The sequence below is a fragment of the Hermetia illucens genome, chromosome 1, assembly GCF_905115235.1.
Source record: "Hermetia illucens chromosome 1, iHerIll2.2.curated.20191125, whole genome shotgun sequence".
Taxonomy (NCBI): domain Eukaryota; kingdom Metazoa; phylum Arthropoda; class Insecta; order Diptera; family Stratiomyidae; genus Hermetia; species Hermetia illucens.
Genome location: NC_051849.1, coordinates 140,309,672 through 140,329,323, shown reverse-complemented (window position 1 = coordinate 140,329,323; position 19,652 = coordinate 140,309,672). Strand labels below are relative to the sequence as shown.

At 39.5% G+C, this 19,652-nt stretch overlaps 1 protein-coding gene across 1 annotated transcript in view; it reads right to left on the bottom strand.

The window, feature by feature from the left end:
* Nucleotides 1-2,094: 2,094 nt before the first annotated feature.
* The window catches only part of LOC119646382 (cleavage and polyadenylation specificity factor subunit 1), a 30,623-nt gene continuing 13,065 nt past the window's right edge, over nt 2,095-19,652 (bottom strand). The window contains exons 8-23 of the mRNA XM_038046826.1: nt 18,298-18,436; nt 17,929-18,240; nt 17,458-17,873; nt 12,434-12,640; nt 12,196-12,375; nt 11,924-12,136; nt 11,717-11,864; nt 10,449-10,839; nt 10,246-10,392; nt 3,545-3,617; nt 3,335-3,487; nt 3,027-3,170; nt 2,803-2,968; nt 2,548-2,685; nt 2,354-2,483; nt 2,095-2,281 (exon numbers count right to left, since the gene is read on the bottom strand). Coding sequence (XP_037902754.1) covers nt 2,095-2,281; nt 2,354-2,483; nt 2,548-2,685; nt 2,803-2,968; nt 3,027-3,170; nt 3,335-3,487; nt 3,545-3,617; nt 10,246-10,392; nt 10,449-10,839; nt 11,717-11,864; nt 11,924-12,136; nt 12,196-12,375; nt 12,434-12,640; nt 17,458-17,873; nt 17,929-18,240; nt 18,298-18,436 — 3,144 coding nt within the window. The remainder of the gene's footprint in view (nt 2,282-2,353; nt 2,484-2,547; nt 2,686-2,802; nt 2,969-3,026; nt 3,171-3,334; nt 3,488-3,544; nt 3,618-10,245; nt 10,393-10,448; nt 10,840-11,716; nt 11,865-11,923; nt 12,137-12,195; nt 12,376-12,433; nt 12,641-17,457; nt 17,874-17,928; nt 18,241-18,297; nt 18,437-19,652) is intronic.

Below are 19,652 nucleotides of genomic sequence, written 5' to 3'. Positions count from 1 at the left end.
CCAATAACAAAGCCGAAGAATGGTGTACTGAATGGAGATCGCTGACCGAAAAAGGCGATTTCGATACTTACCAAATCTGTGCAACAGTTATGAACCAATTTTAAGATATCCTTGCAATGCCGATGACGATGGAAGACAAAGCTCAGAGAAAAGTATTGAAGGTGAACCAGTGTGTAGAAGAAATAATCCCGCCAAAACATTGAGAGCATAGCCCTTATTCGGCAGAACGGAGAAGAATTTGTTAAAGGCAAGCAATATGTGCATTAAGCCATTAAAAACATGGTGAGACCCATGATGGTCCTTTGTAATAGGTTGCAGGAGCCGAAACTGTGTCTTAACAGTAGGGCAGGTGACCCCAGTAACACCAAATCGCACGATCATCAACTTACGGCCAAATAAAAGGGTGCAACGCAAAGAGGGGGAATCTGTAGGGAGTCAATAGGTGTATAAAAGGAAAAAAGGCATTCTGGTCCGTCCAAAAAATAGAACTAAAAGTTCGATGGGGGAAAAACACGTGCCTTGAGTGCGAACTTCGGTTAGCAAAATAAAATCCAAAGGAAATGGAAGCCGTCGCTAAACCAAGGTCGTGAATGAAAAGGTTCAAAACACACCGCCCAGAGACAATTGTAATCTCTACCAAGGGAGGCGGAAATGTTAGCGAGATCCGAAGGACCCAGAAACAGGATTTCATGTTTGAACTGAAACAATCGACCATGGGATAAACTGACGGCTTCCCTAACTAAGGTATAAACTCGCTTGGGGGAAAATGTCCCTTCTAAAAACATGAGATCTATATACAGTTGTGTCCGGATAGCTGAGTGGTTACAGCATAAGGCGGTCGTACGGACGGTCACGGTTCGAATCTCACTGGTTGCAGTGGGATTTATATCTTGATTTGACGTCGGATACCAGTTGACTCAGCTGTGAATGAATACATCAGTCAAATCAGGGTAATAATCTCGGGCGAGCTCAATGCTGACCACATTGCCTCCTACAGTGTTACTGTAGTGTACCGGTACGGCCTTGAATGAAGTGCTCTAACACACTTCAAGGCCGTGATCCAATATGGATTGTTGCGCCTACGATTAATATTATTATATACAGTGTAAGGGATTCGATCGCTACCTTGAAACAATTATTTGAGTTAGAGATATTTGGAGAAGTCTCTATAGTGATTTTGAGAAATGCCAATGGTGGCACACAACCGACAAAAATGCAAAGCGCAGAAGTTGTTCGAATTGGATGGGTTGTTTATCGTCTAGACTAAGAGATCTCATGAAAGGAGGAAGGAGCAAGAGGGACCCCAAATGCATATAGCGGATCACCGGCTTGCTGCCGGAAGTGGAATTCAGAAAGGAGTTAATTGCAGTGAAAAAAAAAGAAATTATTTCAAATAAATTTTAATCATTGCAGGGTCGCTCAGGATTTGCTTACACAGACAATTTATAAATCCAACCTGGGAATTGACGTCAGAAGTGAACCCTACAAACCTTTATGGTAGTGTAAGGGCATCGATTCGACTGGTGTAGCAACAATATAGGCGCGTGGTCACAAGTCATACAATATACCATGAGACAGTCGGCTAGTGGCTTTGTGTGGACAAAAATCAGCGGCGTATTCATGTGCAGCTGCTACGCTCCATCAAGTCTCACATTATTTGAATTTGATTTCGCGCTGGTTTAAGTAATTTCTTGTGGTTTCCTAATTTTTTGAACTTTTGATCCATCCTGGTGTGAATCCAATGCACAATGGTACTTAAACCCGTAAAGTTTCAAAAATGACATGAATTGGACAGACGTGTACATATTCTAAAGCGTGACAAACACAGGGGACTGCAAGCGCATATCTATGGGACACTTAGTTGCTGGCGGACCCGCAAGGTCAACTCTCTCCACTTTTCCGGTATTGGGATTATCTCTAACCTCGTAATTGATGATAGTCACTTCGAATGATCCTTTTGCTCGTTCTCAACCATCATATTCATTGACACTTTGTACACAATTTTAACTTAATTTGAAATGAGTAATCTCCATAATAGGAATCAATATCCAAAACTTGTTTGAATTTAAAAAAAAAAAAGTTTATTAAACATTTTTAAAATGCAAGTGTAACATTCTCGATTTCTAATAAATCTGCATAGATTTCTTCCATTTTCGTGCCGATCTTTTTCGCGACTTCTTGTTTTTCAGTGAACGGTAAATCCAAATATGACCAAACAAGATCACCATCAACAATACATCTTGCAGGATTCGATTGTAGTTTTTTGCTGCTTTTAATAGTCCTGTCAAATATGTTTGATATAAGTATTTAACTTTAAGCAGTAAACACTATTGTGTTTTTATAAAGCATTTACCTGAACGATTTTGGGTTAAGACCGCATAAATGCTCGCTATGGATCAACAACACGTTCTGCAACATGAGAAGACGACGATATGTTTTTTCGGGCAATGGCAGACAATATCCTAGGCCACCATCCAAAGTAGCTAGGATTCAAAGTGAAATAATTATGAAACGTTCTAAGTGTGATTATTAAAATTGATTCCTTACCAAAAACCACCATGTGCTTCTTGTCGTAGCTCAAATTATTTCGGGATGTCATATTCTGCCTTTGATTGCATTGTATTCGAAACATTGCGTTAACTTTTTGACCCAAGTGATAATCGGCTTTGCGTAGTAGTTTTTGCCCTTGAAATAGAAAACAAATGAATGAGTGTTCCTGCAAATTATCTCAATTTGTTTCCCCTTTGGAACAGAACGAATCAACGCTTTCTACTGATGATAAACAAATAATTGAAGGTTTACCTCCAAATGATTCTCTGGACTCTGGTTGATACATAAATATAATGAAATTCTCTTCACTGTCCGACACTAGGAAACCTAAATTCATATTATCCACCATGAATTCAATATCGTAGACATTAAGTGCTTGGAAATCCCTCGACACCAATGATAAAGTTCGGTATTCCTCCTAAAACAATGTCGATTTGAAGCAATGTGATATTTTCTGCAGGAATAAAAGTTTCTACCTGAAAACGTATAATGCTCACTGACTTATAAACATCTGCAACCAATATTATGGATTTCACCGAAATCATCTGATGGACATAGATGTTTGTATCGATAAAGGCTACGCCAATTAAATCGTCATCTTTCAGCTGCCATATATAAATCTGAAAGGATTTATTTTGACATTATATAAATATTTAAAAAAAAAAAACGGTGTACTGTGAGCTGGTGTCTAAAAAAATCTGGAACCCAATGATGTAACTATTTTTATTCAGGATAAACTATACCATATAAGCCACTCACTTTTGACTGCTATTTGAATACTTACTTTCTGACCCACAGCTGTTACCAAAAATCCCAAAACATGAGTGATCGCTGAAACGGGCCCCTTTTGCTCTTTCACGTACACTTCTTTCAGTTTGAATTTTGTTAAAGGCTTTCCAGGCTCAGGTACTACTTCAATTATATCATAGATGAGAATCTATTGAAAATGTAAAAAAAATTAGTTTTATAACTTTTCAATTTTCTTCAAGCTTACTCGTCCGCGTGAGGTTATGTCTTCGCTGTAGTTGTAATTTGTCCCCACACATAAATATTCTTTAAGACCAGACCTAGAATTATTACATCAGATGAGCATTAGGATCAAGATTATATAATAGAATTTTGAGAATGGTTTCTATTCATAGTTTTTTAATATTTAATCATATTTGTAATGCAAATTTCAGGTTTCCAGCAGTAATATTAACACTTAACAACAAGTTGGGAAACCGGAAGCTGGACGCTTCAGGTACCAAAGGTTTTGTGTATTTTTTAATACGTAGCACGTAAATATATGCATATATTATGTAAGAGTATCCACTTTCGGGTGAGTTTGACATTTATAATCTTGGATTTCCAAAGAAGCAGCAATTTTGACGTATTATAACTTTGTCAGTAACAGTACGATTAACACCAAACTTAGTAAGATGCTGCTATATATTATAGCCTACATTACTGCAAAATTGGGGGTGGTGTAGGGTGAACTTAAGGGAGGTTTTGCAGCCAATTACTGAAAATTATGGTAATTTACTATTATTAACTTTATTTGAACAGATATCGGTATGGAAGGTATTTCGGAGCCGAGGTATCATATAGTGGCAGCCTTCTTATTTTTACACATTTTTCGGTTGAGTAGTTTCTGAGAATGGCCCCCTTAAACAAATGATCATTTTCAACCCCCCGCACTCCCCACCTTTCCAACAAAACCAAGATCGGCTTCGAAAAGCACTTATCGAGACCTTTCATTTGATACCCCGTATGACTAACGCAACCCCCCTAACGCAAGCCATTACCAGGTCGTTCAGGTTTCTTTTCGTTTTTTAAGATTGCCGACTACATTATCACTTCTCGAATCCTTTTGGAGGTTAAAAACGGCTACCTTTGCCAATGAGAGCCACTTGTTTTCAGGTTTGCCTTTTGTATTTCCTGTTTTGTCTTTCAGTTTGAGTCTTAGTTCTGCTCAAGTAATTATCGAAAAGATCTGAAAGGACACTAACTTCACGAGATGAACCTCAACCAAATGTTCAAATTTGAAAGGACAGTGTCCTAGAACATAGCGGTGATGGGCAGTTTTCTTTCTATTTAGATGCAGATTTGATTGTATCTACTATTGAGGTAGCAGGTACAACAAATGATGATGATTTAGACGATGTTCCTTCCTCATCAAAATCCGCGTATAATGCAATCAAAATTTCCCATTGCACAAAAAATGATAAATCTTTAGACAAACACACATTTATACATTGCAAGTTTAAGTGATATTTCCGACATGACAAACACATGGGGGTTAGCTCCATTTGTAGCGTAAAAATAGGTAATTTTCATGATTTCTTTTAAAGAAAATTACGAAAGTTCTTATACTAACATTATATCATCTTAAAGTGCATACATTCAACAACTTTCAGCAATTTTTTTAATGAAAAATATTTCAAAGTTGTGTTACAAATGGCTGTCAAAAAATGTATTATAATTTTTTTTGCGGTGACTAAAATTGATTAATTTTTTTCCGACCAGAATTGACTAGTAATAGCGGTCATCAAACCAATCTCGTCCAAAGTCAACTGGTATTAAGATCTTCCGCCAACGTCCACGAAACTGGAAAAAGATTTGTTTGAATTTGCGGTAACTGTTGTGATGATGGTAAGGATGAAAAACACTTCTGCCATGATGCATTGTTCTAACTCCCATTTTCGGCGAAATAAGCTCTAAAGACGGATTCGTCTACATACTAAAGTCTCTTCATTTTGCGAATAATGAAGCGTTTCATGACGAAGACTATTTCCATAAACTCTGGCCGGGGTAAAACTGTTCGTTTTATAAGACTGCAAATGTATGAAAAACTAAAACCGCAGTCAATTTTCAAAACGGTATAGAAAATTATTTTTCCATTTGGCCCATCTTTCTAAATGCTGCTAAATACATCAGTTTTGCATAATGAAATAAAAAGTTCCAAAATTACACTTCTTACAATCTCTTAGTCTTCGGCTTTCCGGATGGTAGTTTAAGAAAACATTCCGGGTAATAAACAGAAAAAAAGTTAGATATGTCGAAAGCAGTGGAAATGGCGAGAGTCACGATGTATTTCTTTCGAGTGTGCGTTGGTTTATGTGTTGCACCGTATTTTAAAATTTATCAATTTTCTTAAATTAATAAAAAACTATATCTAGTATGCATACATGTATGTTCCCGTATAATATATAAACTGTTGGTGTGGTCTTTTAACATCGCATTTACTACACCATAATTGACTTTATTTATTATTTACAATCACTATAAATATACAAAATTTTACTATTTATAGTGGGCGGTTCTCTGTTACCCTTACCAGGAAGAGTGGAAGATAGACAAGCTGATGACGAGGACGCTACTGCTTTAATGACCGTATGTGAAAATGAAACTAAACGGCACGACTATGGTGAACCTGGGAAGACTCCAAGCCAGCAGTAGAGGAAGGCATTACGAAAGAAGGTGAAACACCTTGCGAATGAGGACATGGACGTGGCTGCACCACCAGGAGCGGTAATGTTCAGAAAAATCGGACGCAAGGAAGCGAAATCTTCGGTGGAAGGTGAAAACAAACTGATAACCCCGGTCAGACCCACACTGGATGCACCAGACTCCTCTGTCAGCGGTAATGCGGGCGTTTCATTGTGCTTCGCACCAGAGTCTACTTCCACAGGTCCCGCGGAGTTTAGTACCGGTGTGCTGGGAGATCAAATCAGCGAGAGAGATTCCAATGAAGCTGGTCCTTTGCATAGGAATAAGGACACGAAGGCTGGAAGGAAGAGGATGTATGCGCAAGTTGCAGCCTCATTTCTGACCACTGCTGTGGGAGTTTCCTTCAAGTATGGCAAAATGCCAGGGGGACAATTTATTATCCTCTGGGAGTGTCTGTTGAAAAAAATCTGGAGGCTGGAACGAAGCCAAAATTTAACAATCAAGGTTTTCGTGATGTGCTCTTTCATTTGGAGTGCACTGATGAGGCTGCCTTAAAGTGGCTCCAGCAGGTAATCCTACCTTTGAGTTCTGCCGGTCGATCCTAGTTCACCACACTTCACTACAAAAATCGCGCTGCGCAGAACAGAATTTGTCGGACGTTGGATACCTGGCCCACGAAGGAAGGCAGGGGGCATGGCATGAACAGAATCCTGGTATGGGCTTCGGACACTAGATGATAAAATTTATGAATGTCAGGAAGAACCAGTCTGACCAAACGTGGAGGGTTTCAGCTTGATATTCGAATTGAACCAAAAGAGTCTGGAGATGCTCAGGGCTAGTTATCATATGGTGCTCAACTTTTTCCTCGATAGATTGGAATTCAATCATATAAGGAAACTGTAAAGCATAATCTCCATTTTGAGAGTGAAGAACATTGATGGTCCAGACTCACACGAAATAGACCAAATTACAGCACCTTTCGTGCGCTTTACCATAATGGAGCTGCGCGCGGAGGATGGTGCATACAGTGGCAGTTCTCGTATGGAGGCTCGCACTAGCGAAGAGACTACAGAGAGAGAGAATAAATCCTACCTGTTAGTTACTCCTACACCATTTACGGAACTGGCTTGAAGTCAGGTAGTTTGATCGGATCTACGCAAACTGGACAGCGGAATCCAGTCAGGGTGTTAATTGGAAAACAGACGAATGTTCTGCGTGATGAGATGGGAATATTTATGGACGAAGACATGAGAACTGCTGCACCTCTAAATGCAGCTACTCTCAGAGAAATCCAGCCAGTTATTAAACATTATAGTAATATACTGTTATTAACTTTATGTGAACAGGAACCTAGGCAGCATATAGTGGCAGCCCTTTGTTTTTTTTCGGATTTTTTGGTTAGGTAGTTTCTGAGAATGGGTCCGTTAAAGAAATGGTTACTTAAAACGGAGGAGTGCAATGATGAATGTAGTGCTCTAACACACTTCAGGGCCCTCATACGATTGGATTGTTGCGACAACCATTATTATTAGTCTTTGTATCCTCCACCGACGCAAGGGCTAAGGGATTTGGTAGCGTATGCAGAATAAAATAGTTTCTAAGTCTTAATAGGTTGCGAACGCTCCACAGCTGTTGGGGCAGTAGCAAGTGCAATCCTAGAGGGGAGAAGCAATTTGATTTCATAAATTCAGCTGATTTCATGACCGTAAACTTAGGATGCGCTCTTACGTATACACTGGTGGGTGCTAGATGAAGATCACCGACACCTAGAATTCAGTCTGACTGTTGTAGGCGGACAAAAAACGAAATCCTAGGAAGCCTTTGGCTTCCGCCGCCCTTTCAAACATTTTGTGATGCCGCCAGAGCGCATGATGTCGATCATACTTTAATTAAATGGATCTATGCTACGTTAACATAGAGCCTGTGTGCTGAATAGGATGTCGATTGCTACCTACCAGCAGAAGCGACGGAAGGCTGCCCCAAAAGAGGTGTGTTATCAACTGCAAACTGCAAAATTTGCTAACACACACTCAAGCTTATGCGGACGACGTGGCTGTGCCTGTTGTTGATCGGGATCTGAGCAGTGTGCAGAAATATAGAACGTGGCGTTCGTTTGAATGACAGTTGGTGCTCCAGGTATGAACTTTTAGTAACCCCAAGTAAAACTACGCTTGTATTATTTACGAAAAGGAAAACACGGAATGGACTTTGACATCCAAGAAATGAGGGGTACAACCCTTCAAGTCTCTGAAGAAGTGAAATATTTGGGAGTCACTCCAGATAGAAAGCTTCTTTAGAACAAACATGCAGAGGTAAACGTGAAATGGGGTCTCACAGCCTATGGGCGGTGCAGCTGGATTTTCACCCCGACATGGGGAATCAGACCTCATGTAGTAATGTGGATATATGTTGCTATTATTAGGTCGATGTCCATATCCATAGTGTGGTGCGTTAAGGTGAATGTAATGCAACTGTTTGGATATTACCGGTGCCATGACCGGCGCAGCCCTGAATACAGTACTGAAAGTTGAGTACCTTTCGATTTATTTATTAAAAGCACTTAGCAGTTCTTAGAAGGCTTTCTGATTCTCGGGGCTCCATGGGTCTGCCTTGCAGAAGATATGAAGTTATCTTCTAACCCAGAGAGAACTGGGAAATCCCGGATTAACGCATGGCGGGATATACGGAGGTCTTCTACACCAATGGATCGAAAACAGAACAGGGTTCTGGAGCCTACCTTTCGAATAAAAACGAGAAGTGCACTTTACCTTTGGGACAATATCCAACGGCTTTTCAAGCTGAAGTATATGCGATCCTAAGGGCGGCAACCTCGGTGATTGACGAGCGGTTGAAGGAAGGGCGCGTTGCAATCTGGAGCGATAGTCATTTGATCAACCTCGAAAATCGTTCAGGAATGTATAAACCGTTTGAACTCTATTTCTAGATTCATTATGGTGGAACTATTATGGGTAACTGATACTTTGGTGCAGAGGGAAATGAAATCTCGAATAACTTAGCAAAAGAGGACATATGTTCAGAATAGGAATTGTACAAGATGATACGTGTCGCTCCTGTAATGAGGAAGCGGAATCCACGGAGCATTTTCTATGTGAATGTCCCATCTATGGATGCATCAGACATCAGATCTTTGGTGTTGAGGTCCTCCAGTTGGAACGGGTAGCATCACATCAATTAACGGATATCCTGCGATATATAAACGAATCCGGGATATTCTGTTAGGAGTCGGGTGCAATGGGCCTCCACGGTCTGAGTGCTCAGAGGCTATGCTTCTCCCTACCACAAATACAGACACAGACAGTAAAGAGTAATATAGTTTCCAGAGTGAAACGTGGTTTGGTACTTAAGATAGAGCATATCAGAAACATCTGATGAACCAATACCTCCTTGAAGGATCATGGCGAATCTCCAGCTGTTTCGACCTTTTCTTGGTCGTTTCCCATCAATGATTGATTTCCAGACCAATTTTGGCCAGTGAAATCTCGTTCTCGCAAGTAATATAACCATACCATGCAAGACGCCTATCCAGAAAATTTTTCTACGAACGGTACAACCCCATTCTGATTCCGGATATTCTCATTTCGATGTGATCCTGGCGTGTTCCCCCACTGGTCCAATGCAACATCTTCTTCTCCATTACCGTGTGGAGCCGTTCATTATATGTTATATGGCCAACGCTCAGAACTATAGAAGGCGACATGGCAGACGACACTGCTAAATATTGAATTCCAGATCTTTGTTGATAGGTCGTCCACAAAGAACGCCAGTTGTGGAATGCCACTTCATCCAAGATGCCTTAATGCGTGAAGCAATTTCATAAGGTAATTCACCATTGGCTGAAAGCATTGATCCGAGATATTTAAATCGCTCAGTTTTGGGCCATTGACAGTGATAGTGCCCGTTTCATTGAAACCGATTGTAAAAAACTCTGTTTTATTTAGATTCAGCCTGAGATCGTGTTGCATGATTCAATCATTCCGTTAAGTACACGATCATTCTGCTAAGTACACCTACAATTACTTTCTTTTTGTGTATTATTTTATATATTAAAGGTAGAGATTTTCATTTGCATGATTCACCGATATTCGAAAGTCGTGCAATCGTTGAGAATAAGTTGTCAATAGTCCATTATCAATCTTACCTGGATGACTACTCATTCACCATAAATCCAAACAAAAATTTAACTCGATTTTCATTCAACGAATTATTCCTACTAAACTGTTCATCGTTTCATAAATTACTTACCGAGTTCCTTCATATGCTAAGCTCACGTTCTTGAATGCTGTCACATGTTCCCAATCATCGAGTTCTATATTTGCGTCTGGAATTATTTCCCAAAAGCTTGGAGAAACCAAAACTATGCTGAACTTCGCTATGGTAGGATATATGAACCTACGAAACAAAACTAAGTGCCGATTCCGATTCAAATCAGGAAATAAATCAATTACCTTTCACCTTTACTTTCTTCTGTTAGTTCTTTGTCCTCCCCATTGAACCTATAGTATTTATTGCTAATCTGATCGTTTTCTATCACCATACAATAGACATGTGTTTCTTTGTGGTAAACAACCTGTCGTGATGTACATCGTAATGGCACTTTTCGAAGTGGCCAATGCGAATCATATGATAAATATGTAGGCAAAATTGATATTCGAAGCTCATTTGAATTATCCAAAAATAAAAAGCCATTTCGACAATTGATGTTGTTAAATGCAGAAAAACTTTTCAAATGAATGTTCCCAAAGACCTTGTGTGTTCTTAACTCCCCGCGAGAAGTTAAAAATATGAAGAATGGATTTGCGCCACATATTGTCACACCGTTATAACCCGCAATGTTTCCTAGAAATAATATGGCTTATATTTAGAAGCTGCTAACTTCATGATCACTTTTCTGCGGGGTTTACGGAGAATGAAATCAGGACCAAAATTAAGAGTGGAAGGGGGAATCTGTAAACTCAGTTATTAACACTTTACCGACCGGCGGCTCAGCAGCCGATTCTCTCTGCTTCGGTTTAGACTGTTGCACGGAAGTATCTGTGTTTTGCATGCTCAGATAAAATCGTCCGTTTTCTATTATATGATAATTAGAGTTAACAGATTATTTGTTTTCATGATGTTAATGTTAAATTATAAGGGTTTTTAATTTACATAATATACCACAATCTATATATTCACATAATCGAAATAAGATCGATGTTACTTGTTTCGTCATTTCCTCAATCACTGTCTCTTAGTGGCAATACAGGGGTTCGATTCTGAATTATCATATCGCTGCCGTCAATTTCATCACTAATATCACTTCCTAAATAACTGTCAGGACAATCTGATAAATAAGTTTAATAAAACAATCCAATCTCATTTCTCTCGTTCATCGCGATGGTAAATTTTTTGAAACTGTGTGAAAATGTGAGAGCTTAAAAAGCAACGTAGCTAACTAAATTGAGCAATGGACCTTAATACTAAATAACAAATTATTCTTCATGTAGTAATAAATTGCGTGTTGCCATGGCAACCAATTGATAGGTCGGTGTGTAAGTGTCACTGATAAAAAGCCGATTACTAGGCTATCGGTCGGTAAGCGTGGGCGACAAGAAGCCGATTAATAGGCTTCCGGTCGGTAAAGTGTTAATGTGGAGATAAATATGAAATCGATGCGAATTCAATCAAATTATCTGAATACAATATCAAATCGATGCAAACATGACAAAATACTCACCAAAATATCTGATTCTGCTAAGATTCTCTTCTTTCAGGGCAAACAGATTTTCGTCTGTTCTCTCATTTTCTTGAGACGGAGGTAAAATTATCTCATGTGACATTTTTCTAAACCGAATTTTCAAATGGCCTTTCGAATATTTGTAAACCTTTTGAAAAATAAATGGAATAAAGTTCGTATTTGAAGCGTTCCATCCTAAAAATTTACCCTGTAAATGAGTAGCTCACTAGGTGTTCGAATAAACAGCATTGGCCGCGACCCTTGATTTCCCAAAGCAACCATTAACACTTCAACAGCAACGGTTTCTCTACTCATGCCCGCGCCTCCTTGAGAAATACTCGACAAATCAGCTTTCTTGTTCGAGCTATCCATTGATTGTGCAAATGACATTGGAATGAACTCCATCGAATCTGAAAGTATCTAAAGATGCGCTTTATTTACAAAAGCTGTTCAGGCTTTTGAGCACCAATGCAAATTACCATATTCCCATTGCCAATATTATTTATCAAATACATCAATTTCAAATCAGGCATTGAGTAAATTTCCAAATTGCCATTCTCTCGCGAAACAAACAACCAGTATGTCGGTTTTGGCTGTTGTAGTAGCCGTCTCCACCAATCAGAGTTCTTGGTTTTCGATTGTAATGCCATATCTGCCATCTGCGTGTAATTGTAGAGATAAAAAGCAAATTGATTGGAAAATATATCAAACAGCTACCGAATTCATTTTGAATGCACTTCCACTTTCACCATAGAGGAGATCTTCTTCATCTTCGATTTTCATGTTGGGTTCAGGCTTCATGTATCCCAAACCAATTCCTTGATAGAGCGAACTGTCGTTCGAACTCGATGCAAAATCTTCATACTTGCTGGTGAATAATCCTGACACGTCACGATAAACGCTGATTCCAACGACAGTGGGAATCTGCAAAATGAGATAAAACTAAATTTTAATAATGATGCGAGTAGCCTTATGTAGCGGAATTTTGGTGATCGCCAGGAATATAAAATACCATTATCAATGGATTTTACTTAGAACTTAGGTAAATAAAGGTTGGTGAAAAATATAATAAATGCTGGTTTTCGATACCAGTATATAGAAAGTATCGACCTCTCTCTATACCTCTATAGAATAATCAAGCATTTCCAACAATGAAGCAAAAGTTCTCTGTGTTATTCTATCATTATTCAAACATCCCTGGTAGTTGTTCAATACAAGTCGGAATTCCGGAAGCTCACCCTTCGGGTATAAAGGTCTTGTGTTCAGCTTATGTGAGAAACTAAATAGCTACAAATCCAACATATTCCTCCATAGTTTTCCAAGCTGCAGGATATACGTAGATATGCAATGAGTGTGGCGAGCGTATAATCGATTTTGCGGACACCCATGACCTTGTACTTATGAATACATGGTTCATCAAACGATTGTCTCATCTTCCTACATTTTATAGTGGGAACAGTGAAACGCAAATCGACTATATTCTCATAAGACGCCAACATTTTACCACTGTCACTGATTGCAAAGTCGTTCCCTATGAGACCATCGCACCTCAACATCGGCCGTTGATTGCCATCCTGCGAATTAAAAGCGATAAAACAGCGTGAGGAATGCACTGGCCCCCGGCGCATTAAATGGTGGTGATTTGGTGAGAAGAAAGAAGAAACGATCTCACTCATACGAATGGAAGAATCATGGAACCAAATGAAAGACACGATCCACAACGCGGCCTCTGTAACCCTCGGGGTCACCAAGCCGGGTAAGCGGTACATCACCCGACTTGACTGGAATGATGATGTTGAAATGAAAGTCCGTGAAAAGAAACGTCTCTACCACAAATTTCTCGCCGGAAAGCAAAGAAAGCGGTCGCTGTCACCCGAGCGAACAATTACAAAAATTTTTACGGTAAACTAGACACTCGGGATGGTGAGAGAGATCTGTATCGACTTGCTAAAAGCCGTAACGAACGTACACAGGATATCGTACACTTCTATTGCGTTAATGACAAGAACGGTACTTTGCTTACCAACCGTCGAGCCGCAACGGATAGATGGTGAGAGTACTTCGAGCATATTTCAATTAAAAAATTTGCTCATCCTCCACTTCCACAATCATTGCCGACATTTGGACCAATTAGGACCTGACGTCATCGCATCTGAGCTCTGGAAAGCGAAGAGCTGGGACCCAACACTATGGCTCAGTGAATTCTTTAATCGGGTTATTCAGAAAGGAAGAACACCATCTGAGTGACAAGAAAGTACCACAGTTCCAATATAGAAAAAGAAAGGTAGCCCAGCAGAATGTTCAAATTACCATCCAATCCGATTACTTTCCCATACCACGAAGATTTTTGAATGTATTCGCGAAATCGTTGAAAAAACCGTGAATCAAGCCGGATTTGTCAAAAACTGCCGAACTACTGACGAAATACACGTTGCACGGTTACTCATGGAGAAACACCATGAGAAGGATCGCCCTCTTTACGTTGCCTTTCTGGATCTAGAAAAAGCGTTTGACCGTGTGCCACACGAACTCATCTGGTATGCTTTACGACAACACTTAGTGCCAACTCGTGCGCTGGGTACAATTGCTCTACCACGATCCGAAAAGTAAAGTTCGAAGTATGGCGTGTGTATCAAAATTGCTTCGTGGTGGTCGTTGGTGTTCATCAAGGAAGCGCCCTCTCACCATTCCTCTTTGTTCTAGTTATGGACACCGTCACATGGGACATCCAACATCCGCCCTACACAGTGCTTTATGCAGATTATGTTTTCCTAGCATCTGATAGCAAAAATAATCTCGAGCAACTTGTCCAAAAATGGAATGATTGCCTCATGCAGCACGGTCTCTAAACAAAACTGAATTTTTGAGCGATTTAAATACCTCGGATCAACGCTATAAGCCAATGAAGAACTGCGTTATGAAATTGCTTCACGCATTAACGCAACCTGGAGAAAATGGCGTTCAATAACTGGTGTTTTTTGTGATCAACGTATCAACGAACGTCTCAAATCTAAAATCTACCACAATGTCGTCCGTCCTGTAGCTCTCTATGTTAGCCGATTATAAAAGACAATGAACGGCGTCTTCCGGTAATGGAGACAAAGATGTTGCATTGGACTAGTGGCGTGACACGGTTTGATCACATCCGAAATGAGAATATCCGCGATCGTTATGGGGTTGCACCGATCGTGGAAAAATTGCGAGAGAGGCGTCTTCGATGGTATGGTCATGTAATTCGTACTAACGAGAATTCACTTGCCAAGATTGGTCTGAACATCGAAGTCGATGGTAAACGACCAAAAGGCAGGCCGAAACAACGGTGGCTTGATGCGCTGGATGGGGATTTAAAAGCCTCGAAGTTGTACCCACATCAGGCTAAATGGCGAAACCAATCACGACGAGCCGACCCCGCTTATGAACGGGACAAAGGCTAAAGAAAAAGAAAGAAAGAATATAGGGAAGTGAGGGCTCAAAATGTGAACCCCAAAAAGTGAAACAGGTCTCGTTCTCAGAACCTATCCAACCGAAAAATCTTAAAAACTTCACAAAGGTGCATCTAGCCAAAATCTAGGCCTCAACGTACCTACCCTTCCAAGATCTGCTCAAATAAATTTAAGAATAGTAGATTAACATATTTTAGAAATTTACCCGGAAACTTACCAGAGAAGAAGAAGTACATAATTTGATATCAGTAAAAGAGATAATCTAGCGCAAAATTCGAAAAGTTTGAAGGCAACTAGCCAACTATTATTAACAAAGTTATAGAAGATCAAAATTTTGCATTTCACGTACATTGATTGGACTCTAAGAACTGTATGACGTCATCGCCATTCAAAGTCAACTTAAATGAATCCATGAGTCGGGGGTCCATGGGGACATTTTACTTTTCTTTTTTAGCTTTTATCAGTTATTTGTATATCAGTTTTACTTTACTCTAGACAAATATGTGCATGTATCTCTATGTGCTAATAAAGATTGCGAGTAGCCTTCAACACGGAGTAGAATGAAAATGCGTGAAGATGCGTTGGATCAATTTAGTTGCGTACATATCTATGTGCATATGCATCAGCATGAGGTAATAGGCAATGATTTTTTTTGGATGAGCACAATATTTATGTCTCTAGTATGTATGTTCATATGTATATCTTTGAGTTTGGCAATATATGAAAGAATATTTTGCATTCTTAGGTATATATGAATGGAAAAATGTGTATAGAGAGTACTTAACATAAGAGGAACACAAAGGTTTATACCCGAAGTACGAAGCTTACGGTATCTCGACTCGTTAACGGTTAAAATTGATTAGAAATTACGTAAGTTTAAACATCACTAAAAACGCCCCGGAGAGAGTCGAACTGGCTGTTTAGAATATAAAAGTAACATAATATGTATAACTCATTGTAATCTACTCAAATGAAAAATACTTTGGATCTATGTCTGCAATGTTAACTCACAGTAATTTTTATGCAAAAATATTACCTCATAGTATTATAAATTGCATAGTTAGTATTTGAGACAAAATGAGCGTAATTAGCTCTGATTTATAAATAGTACATTTCATGGGGTATTTCTAGTGAACTGGCAATGACAACGAAACTGACCGAACTCCCTCTGTTTACTAAGAATTGTATATCGGGAGTGCCCGACACAATAAAATTCTAATACAGTTCAAGCACACAAGTCTCTTTATTTGTTTAAGGCTTAGGTGAAACTGACTAAGCAATTGAACGCATTTGTTAGGCACTTAGGTTTGTTTGATCGTTCGGACATGAAGAAAGATCAACAACTGTTGTTACATTACATTGGGATGAAGCAACGTCCAAATACTAATAATAAAATCGTTGGCGCGGCAGTTCAATTGCATCTGGACCTTGAAGCGTGGTATACTCAATTCAAGACCGTAACGTTACAATACAGGACTACGGTACACTGTTGGAAACATTGTGGTCAGCATTCGGCTCGGTATTCGCGGCAAATTTCTCCTCTGATTGGACATTCACCACTCCCGATGTTGCGTTTGTGGGACACAAAACCTATTGTAGAATTTCTGCGACTTTCTTTGGTCTGATTACACTTCAGGTTACGGCCTCCTCACGCTGGCTGCTGGAAACCGTCTTTGGACGGGCCAAGAGTGTGTAGGGTCGGGCTGGGAGTAGACTCATCCAACTGATGAGGATCTATTTACCTGCTGGTTAGTGTTAGAGGCGAGCGGTTTTGGCAGGGGGATGAGCCGAAACAACAACATCCTGCCTGTACTGGAGAAGGTGGTAACAGGACTCTAAGCCAAGCCTGAACAGCATACGCCGAAAGATACGTGATCTTTAGAGGGTGTGACCTCTGAATACCGTAGGCACCTTCAGTTTCAAATAAGACTCTTACCCCGGTAGCCGAGGTAGCCAGGACAGTCTCGTCGACGTCGGGATCCCTCAAAAGCAAGGGCTATTCTAAATGAAGATTGAGGAGAATAAACGGGATGAAAAAGACCTCGGTAAATACCAGGCGATTGTTGAAGAATATAACATTAAACGCCTTGGAGACAGGAGGAGCCGAGGACGAAGCCCACAGCCTTCAAATGCAATCGATCCCAAGACGATATCTCGAAAAACAATACAAACGGAGCAGAGTGTACAAGGGCTCGGATGCCGAAATATCTAAAAATTGCTCTCTTGGGAAGCTAATGTGAGAAGCATAAAAATGTTAAGAATTAACAAAACAACAACAAACATATGGATAATACTCACACTACTGATAGTATTCTTATTCACAGCAAGTCGAGGCGACCCTTTTGTCTCACGCAATGCTAGTGTTATAACTTGTCCATTCACCACACGAATACAGACATATGGATCCGCCACCGATGCGTTTGCTATTGGTGAACCAACATCGATAGGAACATTTTGTAGAAGTCGAGTACCTTGCAATAATCTAATACTGCGTGTAGTTACTTGGAAGATGAACCGATTGTTTCCTAAATTCCCTACAAAAACTGTCGGTAAACTTGTACTAAACCCAGTATTTTCTATTTCGTTGATCTCCTCTCCTGTCCGCAGCACCAAAGTCGATGTTTTTTGACTAATTATCATGAAATCATGTAATTCTTCGGTTTTGTTTTGTTTCTTCGCAGGTTCATCGAGAACGGTCCAGACATCCAAGCAACCTGACAAAAACAAATCAAATAAGCACAATTTTTAATAAAGAGTATACATTGATACCTGATAATTCGAAGCTTGTGATTGTTTGCGGTTTTACCGAGTTGGCTAGTACACATAAAGCACCATTTTTCCCATGACCGCTTGATGTAACAACTTCCAAATCGGCCTTGAACGAATTGTGCTTATCTTCCATATCATGATCTAAAGGTTCCATTTCAGGTGCCCTTTCGCCGATTGTCATGTAACCGATTGGTCCAATGTTCAAAATACTGTCACATACTTCGAAAATGTATTTCGTTAATTGTACCGACGTTTTGACTCCCGATCCATACACTTGAAGCTCTTCTTCCTCCAACCGTTTCTTTGGTAATTCTATCGATTATTTAGTAAGATTTTTCGAAAAGTTTTTATGACCTATAGTATACATACCTTTTTCTTTCTCCTTCTCTTTCTCTGTGTCATCTTCAATTGTGATAATACCACTCTCATCTTCCTCAGTAAAGCGTAATAACAAAGAATTTCCGAGTCGGGAACCCAAAAACATGTATTCCTCCTGGCAGACACAAATCTGAACAGCAATATTTATCTTAGCGAAAATCCAATTCAAACTGACAGAATATGGAGTCAAATTTTTCTTTAATTTTAATACAGTGAAAGTCGTTTAAGACGATTTTACAGGGACCTAACCGAAAACGCGACTTAAGCGAGAATGCGTATTATGCAGGATTTGAGGGATGACAGAAAGATTTGGATGCACCGGCAATTACGATTTTCAACATAATTTAACTTTTGCCGTGCGATCTCGCTTTCATTCAAAGAAGCTAGATAGCGTCTTAAATTATTAACAGCTGATAATGTCTGGGCGTCCGCATCATTATCACTTAGGGCGCCTCTTTGTGTGGTATTCACATTCTCAATAAGATCTTTAATTGATTGAATTTCGGGTGCCACATTGTTAACAATGGCAGAATATCCAGGAGAATCTTGCAGTATTATGGGTTCTTCCTCTCCTACCAACACAACGTCAACCCCGTTATTTCTAAAATCTGCTTTCTTGAAACAATTTTGAATGGTTTCAGACTTAAGGGGGTCATCCCGTGTGAAGTCTGTTTTTTTGGCTTTTTTTAGAAATTTTTTGAGAAGAACTGAAGAAGATGCAAATACGAATTTTTCGCCATAGATTTATTAATATCTTGAGCGTGCATAATAATTTTTCCAGCCCGATCACAGAGTTATTGAAATACAGAGCAATTTATACACCCATCTCCAAAAAAAGGTATTTTTCTGCTGCCAGGCTAGAGGGTGCTGCGATCATCTTGGAGAAAAAAAGTAAACGGCATTTTAACGTACAGAATTAACTACAGTCCGCAAACTAGGATTATTAAAAAATATTAAAAACTAAATTTTTGGTGCCATGTTAAACTGTTTTTTTTCAATTTTGGCGTTTTTTTACGGCTTTTTCAATGACTAAAAAAACTACTGAATGAATCGCAATTATCCTAGCTTGCGGACCGTAGAAATATGTTCTGAATAAGTCCTGAAAATTTCAAAGAATTTGGTTGGATAAATTTTGGGTGGCTATGGCTATGGTGGCAGCCGATTTTCAACATGCGGTTTCGAGAAAAACGCATTTAAAAACTAGAATGCGATTTTTAGCCATAAAACCTTAACTGGCCATTAATTTGCTATATCTAGTCCATAAACCATAGGTTTCTTGAATAAACACATGTACGGCCTTGGCTTCAATTCTTGTCCTTTTAGCGAAGTCATTCGAACGTCATTCG